The 17,713-nt window shown below is 44.5% G+C and overlaps 1 protein-coding gene across 1 annotated transcript; it reads right to left on the bottom strand.

Moving 5' to 3' along the window:
• Positions 1–568: 568 nt before the first annotated feature.
• On the bottom strand, positions 569–6,398 carry MYOD1 (myogenic differentiation 1). The gene is made up of 3 exons (XM_053286692.1): positions 5,413–6,398; positions 2,600–2,678; positions 569–1,514 (listed from the first exon to the last, which is right to left on the bottom strand). Exons 1-3 carry the CDS (start codon positions 5,953–5,955, stop codon positions 1,255–1,257), a joined length of 882 nt encoding a protein of 293 aa, XP_053142667.1. The 5' UTR covers positions 5,956–6,398; the 3' UTR covers positions 569–1,254.
• Positions 6,399–17,713: the final 11,315 nt, after the last annotated feature.

Here is a 17,713-nt window from a genome sequence, read left to right as displayed (position 1 = left end):
ACTTTCACTCTGGCTGTGCATGCGCTTCTCCTCCACTTATGCTGTGCCCGTGTAGGAATGCAGCCTTGACATTTCCTCGAACTCAGAGCCAAAGGAAATGTGCCTGTAAACATGCCATTTGACCCCACATGGTTATTTGTTTGCATTTGCTAACTTGGAACAGTGGAGAACCCTGATCCAGATTGAGGCTGCAGTTGGAGGGGCTTTAGCCCTCTGCCCTCATCACAGTCCTGATTCACATCTGCTGATATTTGCCTTGGGGAGCAAAGCAGCTGCTAGTGCCAGTGGCAACAGGACAAATAGCAACTGTGCCCAGTCCATACTGGGACCATGGCAAGAGCAGAAGGTTTCCCACACTGTGGTCCCAATCCAGAGAAAGACTCTCTCCTGTTGCTATTTAGCAAGGAAACAAATATACAGGAGGACCAAACAAAATGTTTAAAATAACTTCTAGTTTGGTTGTTTAGGCATCTGCAACCTATCTAAACAAGATTTCCCCCCCTTTTGATACAGTATTGAAAGTCGGCAACACTGAAACCCCTAGCCAAAGTCAGAATTACTCCAGCAGTTTTATAAATAAGGATCTTTATTTAGAATACTGTTGAAAACATTCTCAGCATCCACATTGTATAAATATATAAAGTTAAAGTTTGGCACGACAAACCAAGCAACATTAAATACGTAAATGCTTTTTGTAGTTCTGCTGGAATCTTTTGGGGGTGGGGGTGAGGGGGCAAAGCAACTCTTATTTACAAGTATACAAAACACATATTTTTCTAAAAAATGGTCCACAACCTTTTCTGCATATATGTGTATGTGTATGTTCTGTGGGGAATTGCAAAGAAAGGCTGCGATCCTGAAGTTAGGCTGCTGAAATCCTACTGAAATCAATAGGAGTTTAGCAGCCTAACAGTTTGCAGGATTTCAGCACAGGAGTTGATCTTTGTTTCTCAAATGATCAGAGGAGATGCTCAAAAGCAAGTTTCCCCTTCTCAAAGCACAGATTAAACGTTGGCCATTTCATGGTACACAAGTTTTCCCGCTATACAAATTAAATAGCTTTTGTTTATAACCAATAAATAAGTGTATTTTGAAGTAATACAAGCTTGAAATAGTCAAAGGAATTATTAGATATGCTTTAAAGCTGATAAGAAAACCCCCAGTATTGTCTTTGTTTGATTTTTGGAAGACTTAAGAAGATTTGGGAGCTTCTTCTGAGCACTCCCAGCATGGCAGTTTTTGTCTGCTGCGGCTTTATAGCACTTGGTAGATAGGGTTGCTGGCACTCTGGCTGCTAGTGTCCTGAGGGAGCTGAGAACAGCTAGTCGGGGAGGGGATCTGGGCTCCAGTGTCGCTCAAGCTGGCCCCTTCTTGGAGTGAGCAAGGGCTTCCCTCGGTCCCACTTTCAACTGTGGGCAGGGTGGGGCAGGCGGTGCTGTCTGTAGAAATCCTTTCCACAATGCTCGATAAACAGTCGAGGCTGGAAACAACCGAACTCTTCCCTTGCTTTGAATCTAAGGACAAGGAGATCAGTGAATCTAAGAAGCAATACCCAGGAGAAGCAGTTTGTTCACAGAATCCCAACACGCACACACGCACACACACACACACCACCCCCCCACACCACACAATTGGCCCAAAGGAGTCTCAATGGAAATTAATACCAAATAAACTATATTTAAAAGCCATACAGTGGGAAGCAGAAATTGGCAAATCATTGCATAGTTGAAATCCAAGGTTATGAGTTGGCCAGTCCCTGGTCTAGATCATGGTTTAAAATTAAAAGCATAATGAAGCTATTCACACGCACAGGCAAAACTGGGCTAAGGAAGCCCAGCCCTGTTTTGCCTGTGTGTGTGTGTGTGTGTGTGTACTGCCAGGATCGTCCCTGATCCTGGCAGCGCCTCGGTAGAAAACCCACCTCCGGAGCCACCCTTTTAAACATGGTTAGGAGAGTGAGCACTCTCCTAACACCATTTTACTGATCATCTGCCAGCCCTAGCTGGGGCTGGTGGACTGGGGAGCTCCCAGTTGGTTTCAGGGTGGGGAGATCCACATAATGCACCACACAACTGCACGGTGCATTATGGAAATTTCGGGGGGCGGGCCAACACATACCGGCACCCTGACCCTCCAAACTACTGGCAGAAGCCAGCAATTGTCTGGGCAGCCGATCCAGCCGCCCAGCAACAAGAGCTGGGCGGGACCATCTGCTGGGAAGAGGACCATCTGCGTTTCCGAGGCTTCCTCCCCTCGCCCCTTCGAGCCCTTCTTGTGGATCGTGAGAAAGGGCTCCATGTTTGGTTATACAGACAAACACACAAAATAGTAATAAATATGTTTCCCATAAAGAAGAAGCTTCATCGTGTCCATATATGAGGAACAAAGAACAGACAGCATGTGCTTGTTCACGGATAGGCCTCCAGCTGTTTTTGAATGACCGCTCTCAGCATCTCCTGCCACAGTGGCCAACAGCTGGGACGATGAGTGTTGTAGTCCAACAACTGTAGGAGAGCAAAGTTGTGCTGCTCTAACATATACTGTGCTCAAAGATCTTAATCTAGAATAAGCGGTTCCTTCTTCCAAGGCAGTTACTCACCATTTAGTGTTTCTGTATAGTAGCTGCTGTCATAACTGTTCCTTCTGCGGGAGCTGCAAGGGGGCCCACTGTAATCCAGCTGGAAACAAGACCCAACAATATAATACATTAAATCAGAATCATGACCTAATCGGAGCCATCCCGCCTGTGAGTGTATGTATACAGGAATGCTTAAACATGTGCTGACATTTTTCATGTTTGCTGCAGAAAACCCCGGTATAATAGTAACCCAGTATAACAATCTAGTGTTTTAATTATCAAGGGGAGCCAAACCACCTTAAAGGTTTAACATAACATCTCTGTTGATATGCAGCCCTTCAAGTAACAGCACCATGCTCTACACTTTTTTTTTTTAAACAATATTCGTAAAGCACTTTTTTCTGCTGAAGTCCCTTTAGCAATGAGCATGTATGTGTTTTTTTAATTGCATTTGACAGTCGATGCAACAAACTCGGCAACTGTAGAATTCCTACTCTAATGGGTTATCATCTGCAGAGCTGTTCTTTTAATCCACACCCCCCCCATTTATATAACATTCATTGAACTGTCCTTACAACGACCCTTTGAGGCAGATTATATTGAAACTTGGCAATGTGGTGAGGTGAGCTGTTGACCTTCATGACTTAGGATTCTGAATCTACATCTCATGCCCAAACCCAACACTGTTGCCACTTCAGCACATTCAGATCTCAGAAAAATTGAGGCCTTGGTCACATGTTGTTATAGTTATGTACTCCTTAACATTCATCAAGAAAAGGGATACAGTGGCTGACATCCAGATTCCAGACTAAGTTACCAATGGAATTACTTTAAAAGACTAATTAATTTCAGAAGGACTTCCATTGAGTAATTTAGGCAAGATGTCATCCAATGAAACTACTGTCCTTCAGCCAATTTTTTGGCTAGTGAATTCCAATACACACTCTCCCCTTTCCCCCAGTCCTAAGCAGCAGACTGGGAAGATTAAAAAACAGCAACAAAACCCCTCTGATTTCTCCTATGTCTCTCTCCCTGCCCCTGCTATTGGTGTTGTCTACTAACCAGACATGCATGAATATACACACCATTTGTCTCTGGCTCTTTTCTCCTACTCCTTTTCCCTAGCCAGCTAAGGCATACACTTATGTCACAAGCACAATACAAAACAATACACAATTTGATCCTTGCTCATTTGTACCTCACTCCTAGGTGTAACCAGTCCCTGAATATCTTCCTACAGTTCTACTACCACCTCCACTGTTGTCCCAGGTCAGTTACTAAAAATCATTTTTCCACACTGCCTTTGTAATAGCATATCTTTAGCTCTAGAGAAGATTGTCCCTTTCAGTTATGCACTGATGTAGGCATTCTGGATTGCCCCATTCCTGTGGGGGAGAATGAGATCAGAGTGTAATATTACCAACTGCCTACTTTCTCAAAAATCCATCTTTCTTTATTGCATACATGTGGGTTATTGTGAAGTAAAAGGGCACAATCACTGTCTGGTGGTATAAAACGTATTATTAATTGAATAATGAAACTAAATACAAGCATTCCAATATTAGAAAGTCTGATTACTGATAAGCATACACTCTTTCTTTTGATGATTAGATTTCATAATCAAGAAAAGTCAGAAGTTCAGTGCCTGTGTTAATCAGGGGGACTCTAAGTTTTTAATTCTTCCAGAAATCATCCTCTCTTTATACAAACAAAAGCACTTTACCCTGAGAAGACAGAAGGAATTTCAGACGTGTATCAGTGTTATTTGGGAGAAGAAACAATACGGTCACTTAGATGGCCAAATCATATGCATGTTAACTCAGAATTAAGTCCCACTGAGGTTTACTCTTAAGTAAATATGCACTGGATTGCAGCTTAACTAGTTGACTATGGCTCCAAAGGAAAACTAATGTCCTGTTGTACTAAGAGCAGGACAAAGAGATACTTCCTTCCTATGTTGTAAGTCCACTGAGAGACTAGTGGGGAGCCCTATTCTGTTCCCCAGTCCATAAGAGGTAGGGAAGAAATCTCCTATGTCCCCACTTCCCTCTTTTCAGGAAGAGGGAAGTGACTTCCCTCAGGACTTCCCTCTTTCCAGGAAGCGGACTTCTGCTCAAGAGCATTAAAGAGATGTCACAATGATGACGAGGTGGCAGGAGATGGCTTGTCTTGCACAAGTCTCCTTCAGTTCCAGGGACTGCATTAAACAACAACAATTTCTCTGCCCCAGGAATCAGAGTACAGAAAACAACCTCTCTTCTTTGCTCCTAGTGCTGAAGACAGGACAATTTCTTATGAAACAAAACAAAACAGGTACTGCTAGGATGCCTGCTGAGAAGCTTTGGCCTTTCATCAGAAAGCCCTGGTCCCCCTTCTAGCTAGGAATTGGGGTTTCTCAGAGATAACAGCAGGAAAATAGGCATCCCATGCTCAAGGTGCGAGTTTTGACTTCACATGTCAGTGCTTTTTGTCCTGACACTGAGAACAGATTTCAGTGCTGAAGTTAGGATTTTGCTAAGGGTACAGTTGGAGGCTTCCCAATTTCCTCCTTAGAGGTAAAGGTACAGAGGGAAATCCTTACCTAAGTTAGAGTTGCCATCCTTTTCTCTGGCAGGGCGCCTGAATCCCTGAAAGACGGGCAGCAATTCAGGAGGTGCAAGATTTCCAGTATAGACTCAGTGAGGGGAAAAGGCACCTGTTGATTTTCTGCCTGTCATGCTGCTGTGAAAGCACAGCAACCGGGCAGATATCAAGTGAGCAGCCTATCCTGGCAGGTACGATAAGACACAGGGGAGAGGCGACCGACTGCCGGCGCGCCCTCACTCGAGACTCACCATGCCGTCGGAGCAATTGGAGCGGGGGCTGGAGGCGTCGGATTCGCCGCTGTAGTGCTCCAGCACCGGGTAATAGGCGTCCTCTTGCTCCCGCAGCAGCGCCTGGAGGCTCTCGATGTAGCGGATGGCGTTGCGCAGGATCTCCACCTTGGGCAGGCGCTGGTTGGGGTTGGTGGAGGTGCAGCGCTTGAGCGTCTCGAAGGCCTCGTTGACCTTGCTGAGCCGCCGCCTCTCGCGCATGGTAGCCGCTTTGCGGCGGTCGGCGTTGGTGGTCTTCCTCTTGCAGGCCTTGCACGCCCAGAGCAGGCAGCGGCCGGCCTGGTGGTGCCCGCTGGGCGCCCGGATGTGCTCGTCCTCGTGGCTGTGGTGGTGGCCGTGCTCGTCGGCCTTCAGCAGGCCTCCCACGTGCACCAGCCGCGGGTCAAGGTCCTCGAAGAAGTGCATGTCTGACGTGTTGAAGCAGGGGTCGTCGTAGAAGTCGTCGGCCGCCGAGAAGGAGCACAGGGAGCCGTCGGTGATCTCCATGTGGCCTAGCAAGTCCATGGGGGCAACCAGAGGGCCGCCGCGAGCGGGAGGTCGGGCAGAGGAGCAGGAATGAAACGAGAGTGCGGGCGGGAAGGAGGGAAAGGTGGCCGCTATGCCCAGCACCGCGGCGGTCAGTCAGTCCCTAGTGCTCCAGTTTGGAGGAGCCGCCCTTCCAGCAAAGCGAAATGTCAGTGAGCCTCTTTAAACAGAGGGATGATCTGGAAGAGAGAGAGAGAGAGGCTTGCCTATGGTGAAAGGGGGCCTCATTCACTTGGGCGGCTTCTTTGTCCCCCTTTCGCCCTTGCTCTGCTCAGCCCGCCATAGATAAAGTGCAATCAATGCCCCTCCCGGATGCCATCCACATAGCACTCCTCGTGGCTCTATTTATGGCAGAAGGGAGGGTGGGCATTTTTCCACGGCCACCTCTTCTCCACCTGCCGGCCTATCCCCTTGGCTCCACAGAGCCAGTTACTCGAAGGAGCTGGTAGGGGAGGAGAAAGAGCCAAGCCCCTTCTTGATTGGATGGCAGCCACAGAGCCCGTCCGGCAAAAGTTGGAGGAAAGTTTTTGCAAATGTCAAACTGCAGCCAGAGAATTATAAGCGTCACAGGCGGATCATCTTTAGTGTGTTAACTCTTCTCTGCGTGAGCTCTTCTGCTCCCACCCTTTACCAACTTGTGTTTTTGAAGGATCGTACTAGTATATCTGAATTCGCTTGAAAGTGTTTTTAGTTGTTGTCGGGCTTTTTGAATAACTTGAAATAAGCGCAGATATGCAATTGGGGGGCTAACAGATGTTGCAAGTCTAGTAGCAATTTCTGTTGTATTCGAGTTTATTTCTCTCTCTCTCTCTCCTCAAGCAACTACCTCCCCGCCCAGAAACCTCAATCTCTAAAGTAAATTCAAATATAGCAAAATATGAAAAACATTTCAATTGATTAAAAAAAGTTTGTAACCCGTGTCTTTTGGGTTCCTGAATAACTATAACGCGGAGTATGTTGAACAGTTTGTGGAGTCCTTTTGAAGGAATATTCTTTTCTCTAAATGTGTAAGTAACTTTTAGTAGGTAGGATTTCTGGTGTACTTCCCCATCAGAGCAAACGCATTGGTGGAATTGTTTTATTCTGTTTCATCCTCCTATCCTTATATTTTTATTCTTTTGGCAAGCAGTGCTCTATCTACCTTGTGTGTGTATTTTTAAAAAAAGAAAAGATTTCTGCATCTATATTTGTATGTCTAATAATCTATCGGCGCTTAACCCTCGCTTCGCTCAATTTCGTTTATTTTAAAAATCGCTTTCAACTCCTCAATGTACACAAGCATAAATCCTGTAGCGAAGCATAACTAAAAGGCAGCTTATGGGACAGAGGATCTTTTCTTCGCCCTATAAGCACGATCCAGCCAGAGTTAAAAACACTTTTTATTTTATTCAAAAGCATGAATCAAGCAAATTCTCTTCCACTGAAATAAAAAATGCTTATCTTTGGCGGGATTGTGCCTTTTATTTAATCGATTAAATTTGCTGCTGTGATTTGAGGAGGGGTAGATCAAAACGAGCAGCCCCACCCTTACCCCCGCCCCGGGTTACAGAGAGCTACTCTTTATGAAGACATGAAAGCGATGTCGTTTTAAACGTCACTAGTTAATGGCTTTACCTGATGTGAGACCATATACCCTACCAGCCTTTCGGACAAATTGCAGGCAGAATTTTGAAACATAGGATCTGGGATAATTCTCTTGGAATATCTGAAAGCGGGTCTTTCCCCTCCCTCCCTATTTTGCTAGCTTTTAAAGTCTTTTTCTCCGTCAGAACGGAGGGCACCACCTGTGGCTTGGGTTCTCTTGATTACTCTTAGAGGCTTTTGAAAAATAAAGCATCGCCAGTGGAGATGAAAAATAGAGGAATAACAACCGATCGCACAGGGCATTTGAATCTGCTTTTAGGCCAGTTTAGTATGGTTAAATTAAAGTCCTGCTAGCAACCTGAATTTCGATTTAACAGACTTATGGCTCGCAGTGCGATCATCGCACCCAGCTTAAATCTGAATGCGATAATAAGACACGCATTGAAAATCCGGATAGAGGTACTGTGATGTTTCTTTCTGCGTATGAACTGTTTCGCAGGGCTGGAGAGGGAGGGGAACGAGCGGATTGAGGTTCAACCAACCGACATGTCTGCATCAGGGAGGACGTCCAAATGTAAAATCCTAGCCTGGGCGTGTGGGGAGGGGAGGAAAACGCGGCGACGGGAGGGAAAGGCCCTAAACTCTTAGAACACACACCAGCCTGATGTCGTGTGGCATTTCCCCCCAGGAATCATGGATTGAGAGAGAGCCTTTGTTCCGTTCACGTGTCAGCGATTCCGATGACATATCTATGCCCTAGTTTGAGAAGTAGGCGGGGCGAGAGCAAAGCAAGTAAATCGGGGGTTTCTTGGAAGGCAGCGCTTTGCAAAGCCGGTTCTTCTTTCTCCTGTCTACCCAGTTGGACATGAAAAGCGCGCCTTCAGTATTCCACTGAATGCTGGTTTGCCTTCCAAATTCACGCCTTCAGTATTCCAGTTAAGGCTGCGATAGAATTGCGTAGAGATAAGTCCCCAGTGGGGCTTACTTTCGAACAAACACGCTGAAGAGCGGGGTTTAAGGAATACATATTGTTTGAACGGAGTGGGTAAAACAAGTTAAAAACCGGACAAGTGTTTTCTGGACAACGCTGAAATAATAGGCTTCTTGTGCTTCCTGGTTGTCAGATGGCAATTATTAGTATCAGTATTGGTTTTACCAGACCTTCTTCAGAGAGGCACACGCGTTCTCCTCCTCGCCTTCCTTCATCTTATCGTCACAACAACCTTGTGAGGTGGGCTAGGCTGAAGCAAGAGTGACTGGCCCAAGGTCACCCACTGAGCTTGCGCGCTTTATGGCTGAATAGCGATTCGAACCGAAGCCTCCCCTCGCCCCCACTTGTTATTAACTAGTCCTAATCCGGCGCTATCACCTTAAGTGGCACAGTGGGGAAATGCTTGACTAACAAGCGGAAGGCTGCCGGGTGGAATCCCCGCTGGTATGTTCCTAGACTATGGGAAGCACCTATGTCGGGCAGCAGCAGTATAGGAAGATGCATCATCTCATACTGCTTAGGATATGGCAATGGTAAACCCCTCCTGTATTCTACCAAAGAAAACCGCAGGGCTCTGTGGGCGGCAGAGGGTCGAAATTGACTTGACCACACACTTTACCTTTAATCCGGTGCTCCATCCACTATATCACACCGACTTGTAGTTGTGTTGAGTAGGTCGAGCTTCATGATTCATCACATGGTATAGATGTGTTCCTGCACGAGATGAATTTATTTATTTATTTTTAAAAATCACATTTGTTCATCCAGCCATACATCAATGTGAATTACCCCACAGCTCTGGTCTTGTGGTAGCAAGCATGACTTGTCCCCTTAGCTAAGCAGGGTCTGCCCTGGTTGCATATGAATGGGAGACTTGATGTGTGAGCACTGCAAGATATTCCCCTCAAGGGATGAAGCCGCTCTGGGAAGAGCAGGTTTCAAGTTCCCTCCCTGGCTTCTCCAAGATAGGGCTGAGAGAGATTCCTGCCTGCAACCTTGGAGAAGCTGCTGCCAGTCTGTGAAGACAATACTGAGCTAGATAGACCAATGGTCTGACTCAGTATATGGCAGTTTCCTATGTTCCTATGTTCCTAGTATGCTAGGAGCCCCTGAGGAAGCGGGAGGGGAAAAGGGAAGGGGGAGAAGAAAGATGGTCTCGTTTTTATAAGGAATATAACAACTTTTCCACAAGTGTGAGAATGATGTAAATCCTGTCCACTCATCAGTTTGAAGGCAGAAATGCCCGAAAATGTAATGGCAATGTGATTAATAGCCCCATCTTATGAATGTTCACTCAGAAGGAAGACCCACTGTTTTCAACTGGATTTGCTGCCACTTATGTATGCACAAGATTGCAGCAGAAGACACTTTGTATATTCAGCAGGGCTGGACACTCTAGGAGGGGTGGCCAACTTGAAGCTCCCCAACTATCAGTGGACTACAATTCCCATCACTACAGTCACATAAAGTGCAACAGGGGATTATGGGAGTAGTAGTTCAGCAACAGCTGGAAAGCCTCAGGTTGGTCACCCCTGCATCCTAGGTCTTAGAATGGAATGTCTCAAGGTGAATCCAAATCTACACATAGAGGGAAGTATCCTTTTGTAGTGAATATAGTAGCAGTTTTTCCTCACACTCCTGGCTGTACTGTTCAATACAGTAGTTTGTGATATACCACCCACTGATTTTCTCTCTTTTCACAGAAACACATCAAGGGAATTTGGGATAGATATATTTTCCTTTCCTCTTTATCTTTCCCACTACAGCAAATTATAACAAATGTGTCAGCACATTTATATGTAGAAGTAATAATTCTATGCCAGTTTTTAAATCACTATCTCTGTCTCTATGTATGGTGTGTGTATGAGTGTTTAAGCAAGCTCATATGTCTGAATCAGATTTAAACAGGGTGGGCTCAAGAACCAGTGCCTAAACTCCATGCAGATAGTTACTTTGTCACTCAGCACTCAGATTGGTTCCAAAATAAAGGAGCTTCTTTTGGATTCCTCTGCAGAGGTTACAGAGAATGGTGTCTGATTTTCTGCCTATCCTTAGGATTTTCAGGATTCTTTTACGCTTTAAGTCCACTAGGGGATGCTCCCTCACTCTTTCTAAACCAATCTTTCAGTATCCAACAGGTGTAATCCTGCTTTTAAAAAAAGCAACTGAGAGTTTCTCTTTCTACATTCTTGCTAAGTTTTTAATTGTATTCAGAATACTATATTATTTAGTATGTCCTAATAGTACAATTTAGTACAAAGAATAAGTGTTTTGGATTGTAAGCATTCTGGCCTGTGTAATATTATACAATGATTCACCCATACAAACAAGCAAGCAAGCAAACAAACAAACAAACAGGGATTCTATTGATCATATTTGTATCCCACTCTTTCTTCAGTGAACTCAAGACAGGGTTTTTTTTGTTTGATCCTCACAATACCCTATGTGGTAGGTTAGGACAAGAGGCAGTGACTTCCCAAAGGCTATTCCATGAGTTTCTTAGCTGGGATGTGAACCCTAACTTCTGCGGCCAAACTCAAACAATCCGTCCACATCACCACAATGTAGTTTACAATATGCTGAGCACTGAAATGAATCAAAGATAACACAAGATTCACCGTTGGGAGATTATTTCTTGTCTGCTTTGGAAGAAAGTGAATAATGGAGCCCTGTGAATAAAGGGTTCCATTATTTATTTGCTAGCAGAGAACAACTGAATTCTGAAGCTGCAGAGAACAACTTTAGACTAGAAGGGTCATTTCAGAAAAGCAGTCATAATTTTGAACTGACATTAATTATACTAAAACTGTATATCTTGTGTAGTAATTGAGCTTCAGAGGGCTTTGGGATATGTAAAATACTTATTTAACAGATATAAGTATTAACATCCCATATATTTCAATAGACTTATATCCTCCCTTGTTGTATTGGGGGGGGGACACAGGACCCATAGTAGCAATATATATGTGTTTTAAAAAAATTGCTACTTGAGGAAGAAGTTTATTCCGTCCTAAATTTGGCTGCCTGTTCTCTTGATCCTTGCCCAACATAGCCTATAGATCTATAGATCTAGCAGAAGGTTATTGGAGAGGGTCTTGTTAATATCTCTCTGAGGAAGGGCAGGATGTCTCAAGGAGGCTATATTATTATTATTATTATTATTATTATTATTATTATTATATTTTAAAATAACATTATGTATACCCTGCCCCCTCAGTGCACTACTGCTAAGAGTGGTTTACAACGTTAATAAAATACATAAAATATAAAATGCAATATAGAATAAAAATTAATAAAGTTAAAAAGTTAAATTATTTCATTATTAGAGCCTTCTGAAGATATCTGCATTGGATCCCTTACAGTTAGGCAACTATTGACCTGCTTCTAACCTCCCATGGCTGGGCAAGGTGATTGAGAGGGTGGTGGCTTCTCAATTCCAGACAGTCTTGGAGGAAGCATATTATCTTGACCCATTTTGAGTCAGCTTTTGGACAGGCTTTGGGGTTAAGATGTCCTTGGTTGTTCTATTGGACGATCTCTAATTAGGAATCAACAGAAGGAGTGTGACTTGGTTGGTCCTCTCATATTTCTCAGCAGCTTTCAATACCATCAACCTTGGTATCCTTCTGAAGCACCTGAGGAGATTGGGCATGGGAGGCACTTCTTTGCAGTGGTAGATTCCAAATGGTGTCACTTGGAGACTGATGCTCTTCAAAGCAAGATATGGGAGTCCTTCAAGGCACCATTCCATCACCAAGACTGTTTTTACACGAAACTGCTGGGAGAGATCATAACGAGATTTGGTGCAGGGTTTTATCAATATGCTGATGACACACATCTATTTCTCCATGTCAGCCAACAGGAAACGGTTTAACTTCCCTAAATGCCTGCCTGGAATTGGTAATGGGCTGGATGAGGAAGAACAAACTGAAGCTGAATCTAAGCAAGAAAGAAGTACTTATTGTGGGAGGTTGGAACTTAGGAGATGGTTCCGATCTGCCTGTCTTGGATGGGGTTATACTCTCCCTGAAAGGACAAGTACTGTACATACTTCTTGAACCAAACCTCTCCCTGGTATCTCTCATTGAGGCAGTGGCTAGGAGTATGTTTTTATCAGGTCTCACTGATACATCAGCTACATCCATTTCTGGAGATCAAAGACCTTAAAAACAGTGGTTCACCTGCTGGCAACTTCCAGGCTTGACTACTGCAGTGCACGCAATGCACTCTATGTTGGGCTACCTTTGCACATAGTCCAGAAACTGCAATTGGTGCAGAATGTGGCAACCAGGTTGGTCGCCACCACATCACTTCCATTCTAAACAAGGTATTCATGAATTCTTCTTCATGAACTCCGCTGCCTATTAAGATCATCTTTATGAACTCAGCTGCCCCAAGATCATTGGGGGATGTCCAGTTGTGGTTGTTACTGGCTCATTTGAAGGCAACACAAAACCAGGCCTTCTCTAGAATTGCCCCAGGAGTTTGGAAAGTACTCCCAAACAAAATTAGAGTCTCCTCATCTCTGGTTGGTTTTCAGAAACACTTGAAGACACACCTGTTTAATCAGGCTTTTAGTTCATACATTTTAAAGATTTATACAGATACTTATTTTTGAGTAGTTTAAATTGATTTAATGTTTTAATTGTTGATTGTGCTTTTAAATGTGTGAACCTGTTAACTGAAGCTCTATTAACATATTATGCACAATGCAGGTACAATCTGTGAAAGTATACACAGGTACAGATCTGTATGCAGATACATTTATTAGCATATTATGTTCAATGCATGTACAGAACCTCCTATCTTTCCCTGCATGTACCCAGCTTCACAATCATTCACACAAAAACATGAACATGTGTATAGACACTTGTACAGATGTAGAACTTAATGTCTGAATAGGAGTTTAGTCTTGTTAACTATTCACTTGGTCACCATTGATGACTTGGAATTTATATTAAGAGTGGCACCGGAGGGGTTAATTATGTTATTTTTCACAGCACCTCTGTGGGCAGGGATTACTTCAGCAGCACTTGAAATGCTGATATGTTCCAGGCACCATTTTTTCCTTATAGAATGCACCAACATAAGAACATAAGCACTTAAGAACAGCCCTGCTGGATCAGGCCCAAGGCCCATCTAGTCCAACATCCTGTTTTGCACAGTGGCCCACCAGATGCCGCTGGAAGCCACAGACAGGAGTTGAGGGCGTGCCCTCTCTCCTGCCATTACTCCCCTGCAACTGGTACTCAGAGACACCCTGCCCTTGAGGCTGGAGGTGGCCCACAGCCCTCTGACTAGTAGCCATTGATAGACCTCTCATCCATGAAGTCATCCAAACCCCTCTTAAAGCCATCCAGGTTGTTGGCTGTCACCACATCCTGTGGCAGAGAGTTCCACAAGTGGATCACGCGTTGTGTGAAAAAGTACTTCCGTTTGTTGGTCCTAGACCTTCTGGCAAGCAATTTCATGGAGTGACCCCTGGTTCTAGTGTTGTGTGAGAGGGAAAAGAATCTCTCTCTCTCCACTTTCTCCACGCCATGCATGATTTTATAGACCTCTATCATGTCTCCCCGCAGTCGTCTTTTTTTCTAGACTAAAAAGCCCCAGGTGTTGTAGTCTTGCCTCGTAAGAAAGGTGCTCTAGGCCCCTGATCATCTTGGTTGCCCTCTTCTGTACCTTCTCCAGTTCAACAATGTCCTTTTTAAGATGTGGTGACCAGAATTGTACGCAGTACTCCAAGTGTGGTCGCACCATAGTTTTGTATAAGGGTATTATAATGTTAGCCATTTTATTTTCAATCCCCTTCCTAATGATCCCTAGCATGGAATTTGCCTTTTTTACAGCTGCCACACATTGACTCAACACTTTCAACGAGCTGTCCATCATGACCCCAAGATCCTTCTCCTGGTCAGTCACCGACAGCTCGGATCCCATCACCGTATACTTGAAGTTGGGTTTTTTTGTCCCAATGTGCATCACTTTACACTTGCTAACATTGAACCGCATTTGCCATTTTGTCGCCCACTCCCCCAGTTTGGAGAGATCCTTTTGGAGCTGCTTACAATCCATTTCGGATTTCACTACCTGGAAGAGTTTGGTATCATCTGCAAATTTGGCCACATCACTGCTTACCCCTGCTTCTAGATCATTTATGAATAAATTAAAAAGCACCGGTCCCAGTACAGATCCCTGGGGGACCCCACTTCTTACTTCCCTCCATTGTGAAAACTCTCCATTTATACCTACCCTGTTTCCTGTCTTTCAACCAGTTAGCAATCCACACATGTACTTGTCCCCTTATCCCATGACCGCTAAATTTCCTCAGGAGTCTTTGATGAGGAACTTTGTCAAAAGCTTTTTGGAAGTCCAGGTGGACTATGTCAACTGGATCACCTTGATCCACATACTCGTTGACACTCTCAAAGAAGTCCAAAAGGTTGGTGAGGCAAGATTTACCTTTGCGGAAGCCATGCTGGCTCACTCCCAGCAGGGCCTGTTCTTCTAGGTGCTTTATAATTTTATCCTTGAGGATGCTTTCCATCAATTTGCCCGGAACGGACGTTAGGCTAACCAGCCTGTAATTTCCCGGATCACCACTGGATCCCTTTTTGAAAATCGGTGTTACATTTGCTACTCTCCAGTCCTCTGGTACAGAGCCCGGTTTCAGGGATAAGTTAAATATTTTAGCAAGGAGATCGGCAATTTCACATTTGAGTTCTTTGAGGACTCTTGGATGGATGCCATCCAGCCCTTGTGATTTGTTAGCTTTCAGTTTTTCCAGACAGTTTAGAACATCATCCCTTGTCACTTCTATCAGACTCAGCTCTCTAGCCTCCATCCCTAAAAAGCCTGGTTCAGGAACAGTTATATACTCAGTATCCTTTGCCGTGAAGACGGACGCAAAGAACTCATTCAGTTTCTCTGCAACCTCCATATCCTCCTTAATAATCCCTTTCACTCCCTCATTTTCTAATGGCCCAACCGCCTCCCTGGCAGGTTTCCTGCTTCTGATGTACTTAAAGAAGTTTTTGTTATTCCCCTTGATACTTTTGGCTAAATGTTCCTCAAACTCTCTTTTTGCCTCCCTTATTGTCACCTTGCATTTCTTTTGCCAGAGTTTGTGTTCCTTTCTGTTCTCTTCGTTTGGACAGGACTTCCAATTTCAAAAAGAAGTCTTCTTCCCTTTTATGGCTTCTTTGACGGTACCCGTTAGCCACGCTGGCATCCTCCTGGACTTAGTGGTATACCTTTCCTCCTTTTGGGTATACAAGCTGACTGGGCTTCTAGTATTGTGGTTTTGAGTAAACTCCATGCATTCTGGAGTGAAGTGACTATCCTGATTTCCCCCCTCAGCTTTCTTTCTACCATACTCCTCATTTTGGAGAAGTTTCCTCTTCTGAAATTCAAAATGTCTGTGTTTGACATCCTTGGTGATTCTCTCCCTGCATGTATGCTGAATTTGATGGCACTGTGGTCACTGTTCCCTAAAGGGTCAATGACACTGACATCACTCACCAGGTCCTGGGTGTCACTCAGAATTAGATCCAAGGTTGCCTTCTCTCTGGTTGGTTCCATGACCAACTGTTCTAAGGCACAGTCATTTAGCGTATCTAGAAATCTGACCTCTTTGTCCTGACTTGAATGTGAATTTACCCAGTCTATGTGTGGGTAGTTGAAATCACCCATAATTACAGCCCTGCCTCTCCTTGACGCCTCCCTGATTTCCTCCTGCAACTTCCAGTCACTGTCGGCATTTTGATCCAGAGGGCGATAGCATGTCCCCAGTAGCACGTTCCCTTTCCGGCCTTGTATAGTCACCCACAGGGTTTCTGTGGAGGACTCCAGCCCACCTAGGTTTTCTAGCTTGTTAGATTCTATCCCTTCTTTAACATACAGTGCTACCCCTCCTCCAAGGCGCCCCTCCCTGTCCTTTCAGCAGGAAGTGAGCTTGCATAATTGTTATGAGTTAATTTCCTAGCACATTCTAGAGAGAGAAAATGGTGACCAGTGTGAGCCAATCACCAGCTCACAGAAAGAATTAACTTCCACCAGTCCTCCTGAGGCAGGTGAGTACAAAAATGCTAAGCATTTCGCACATAAAATTGCTTGAATTCTCATGACTCGGATTTAACAGACATAGTAACAAATGAATTTACATTCGCTTCTGTTTGTCCAGTGTTTATGGATTCTTCTCAGCTTGTGTGTAGTGGTAATTCAGCTCCAGGGATTCCTGGAGGAGACTGCTGGAGCCCAGCCAGATGGCAGTTTTATTTTGGAAGGGCAGGTATGCGTTCACATATCATTCAGATTTACGTCAAAGTCCCTGTGAACTATTGGGGAGCATTCCATACACATCTTGGGTTTTTCATTGTGCATTGGCGCTTAGCCTGATTTATGCCCAGGGTAAAACATTCCAGTTTTAGTGTTGGGTTTGGGGGCAAATATGAAATATCCAATATGCCTTGTAACTCGCAGTGTTTCATCCCTTTTAATCTGCGGGCAGCAGCGATATAGGAAGATGCTGAAAGGCATCATTTCATACTGTGTGGGAGACAGCAGCAATGGTAAACCCTTCCTGTATTCTACCAAGGAAAACCACAGAGCTCTTTGGGTGTCAGGAGTCACAATCGACTTGACGGCACACTTTACCTTTACTTTTAATCCCGTGGTAAAGCCTGCTGTCTGGGAAAGGCCCTGGACTCTTTTCAAGCTGGACCCTTTCAATATGGCTTCTGTCCCGGAGGATTTTCACACATGGCTCTATGCCTTGGGGTATCTGAAGAGCGAATCTGCTTCGCAGCAGTATTCAAGCTGAGAACCTGCAGTGCAACCCCATCAAGAGCAGGGAAACAACTCTATCAGTAGATCTCCTGACCAGGAGCATTTCTGACCAGATTTAGTTTCAACTTTTCACCTTCATCCAGCCCATCACTGACTCCACAAACCAATTAACTTCCACAGCCTTTCCAGTGGGGGATAGTAACAAGATGTACATTTGGGTGCTGTACTGATGACAACCCACAACTAATCTGTTTCGCAGCAGATTCGAGGCATTTTAATTCGAGGGATTAGATGGACCATTCTCATAGCCATCAACACTGCCATCAACATCTTCAGAGAAAGCAGAAGCCCCAAAGTATTTCTAAAGTTGCTAGAAAT

Source organism: Hemicordylus capensis, chromosome 1 (genome assembly GCF_027244095.1).
Source record: "Hemicordylus capensis ecotype Gifberg chromosome 1, rHemCap1.1.pri, whole genome shotgun sequence".
In the NCBI taxonomy this organism is placed as follows: Eukaryota; Metazoa; Chordata; class Lepidosauria; order Squamata; family Cordylidae; genus Hemicordylus; species Hemicordylus capensis.
The sequence above is the reverse complement of the archived record's forward strand: the minus strand, read 5'-3'. Positions and strand labels throughout refer to the sequence as shown.

What these genes read in the sequence shown, in the direction of transcription:
- MYOD1 (XM_053286692.1), bottom strand. Translation starts at nt 5,955, where the DNA reads ATGGACTTGCTAGGCCACATGGAGATCACCGACGGCTCCCTGTGCTCC. An exon ending in CCAATTGCTCCGACGGCATG is followed by an intron (nt 2,679 to 5,412) that starts GTGAGTCTCGAG and finishes TCTTGTTTCCAG; the next exon opens with CTGGATTACAGTGGGCCCCC. An exon ending in CTATACAGAAACACTAAATG is followed by an intron (nt 1,515 to 2,599) that starts GTGAGTAACTGC and finishes CCTTGTCCTTAG; the next exon opens with ATTCAAAGCAAGGGAAGAGT.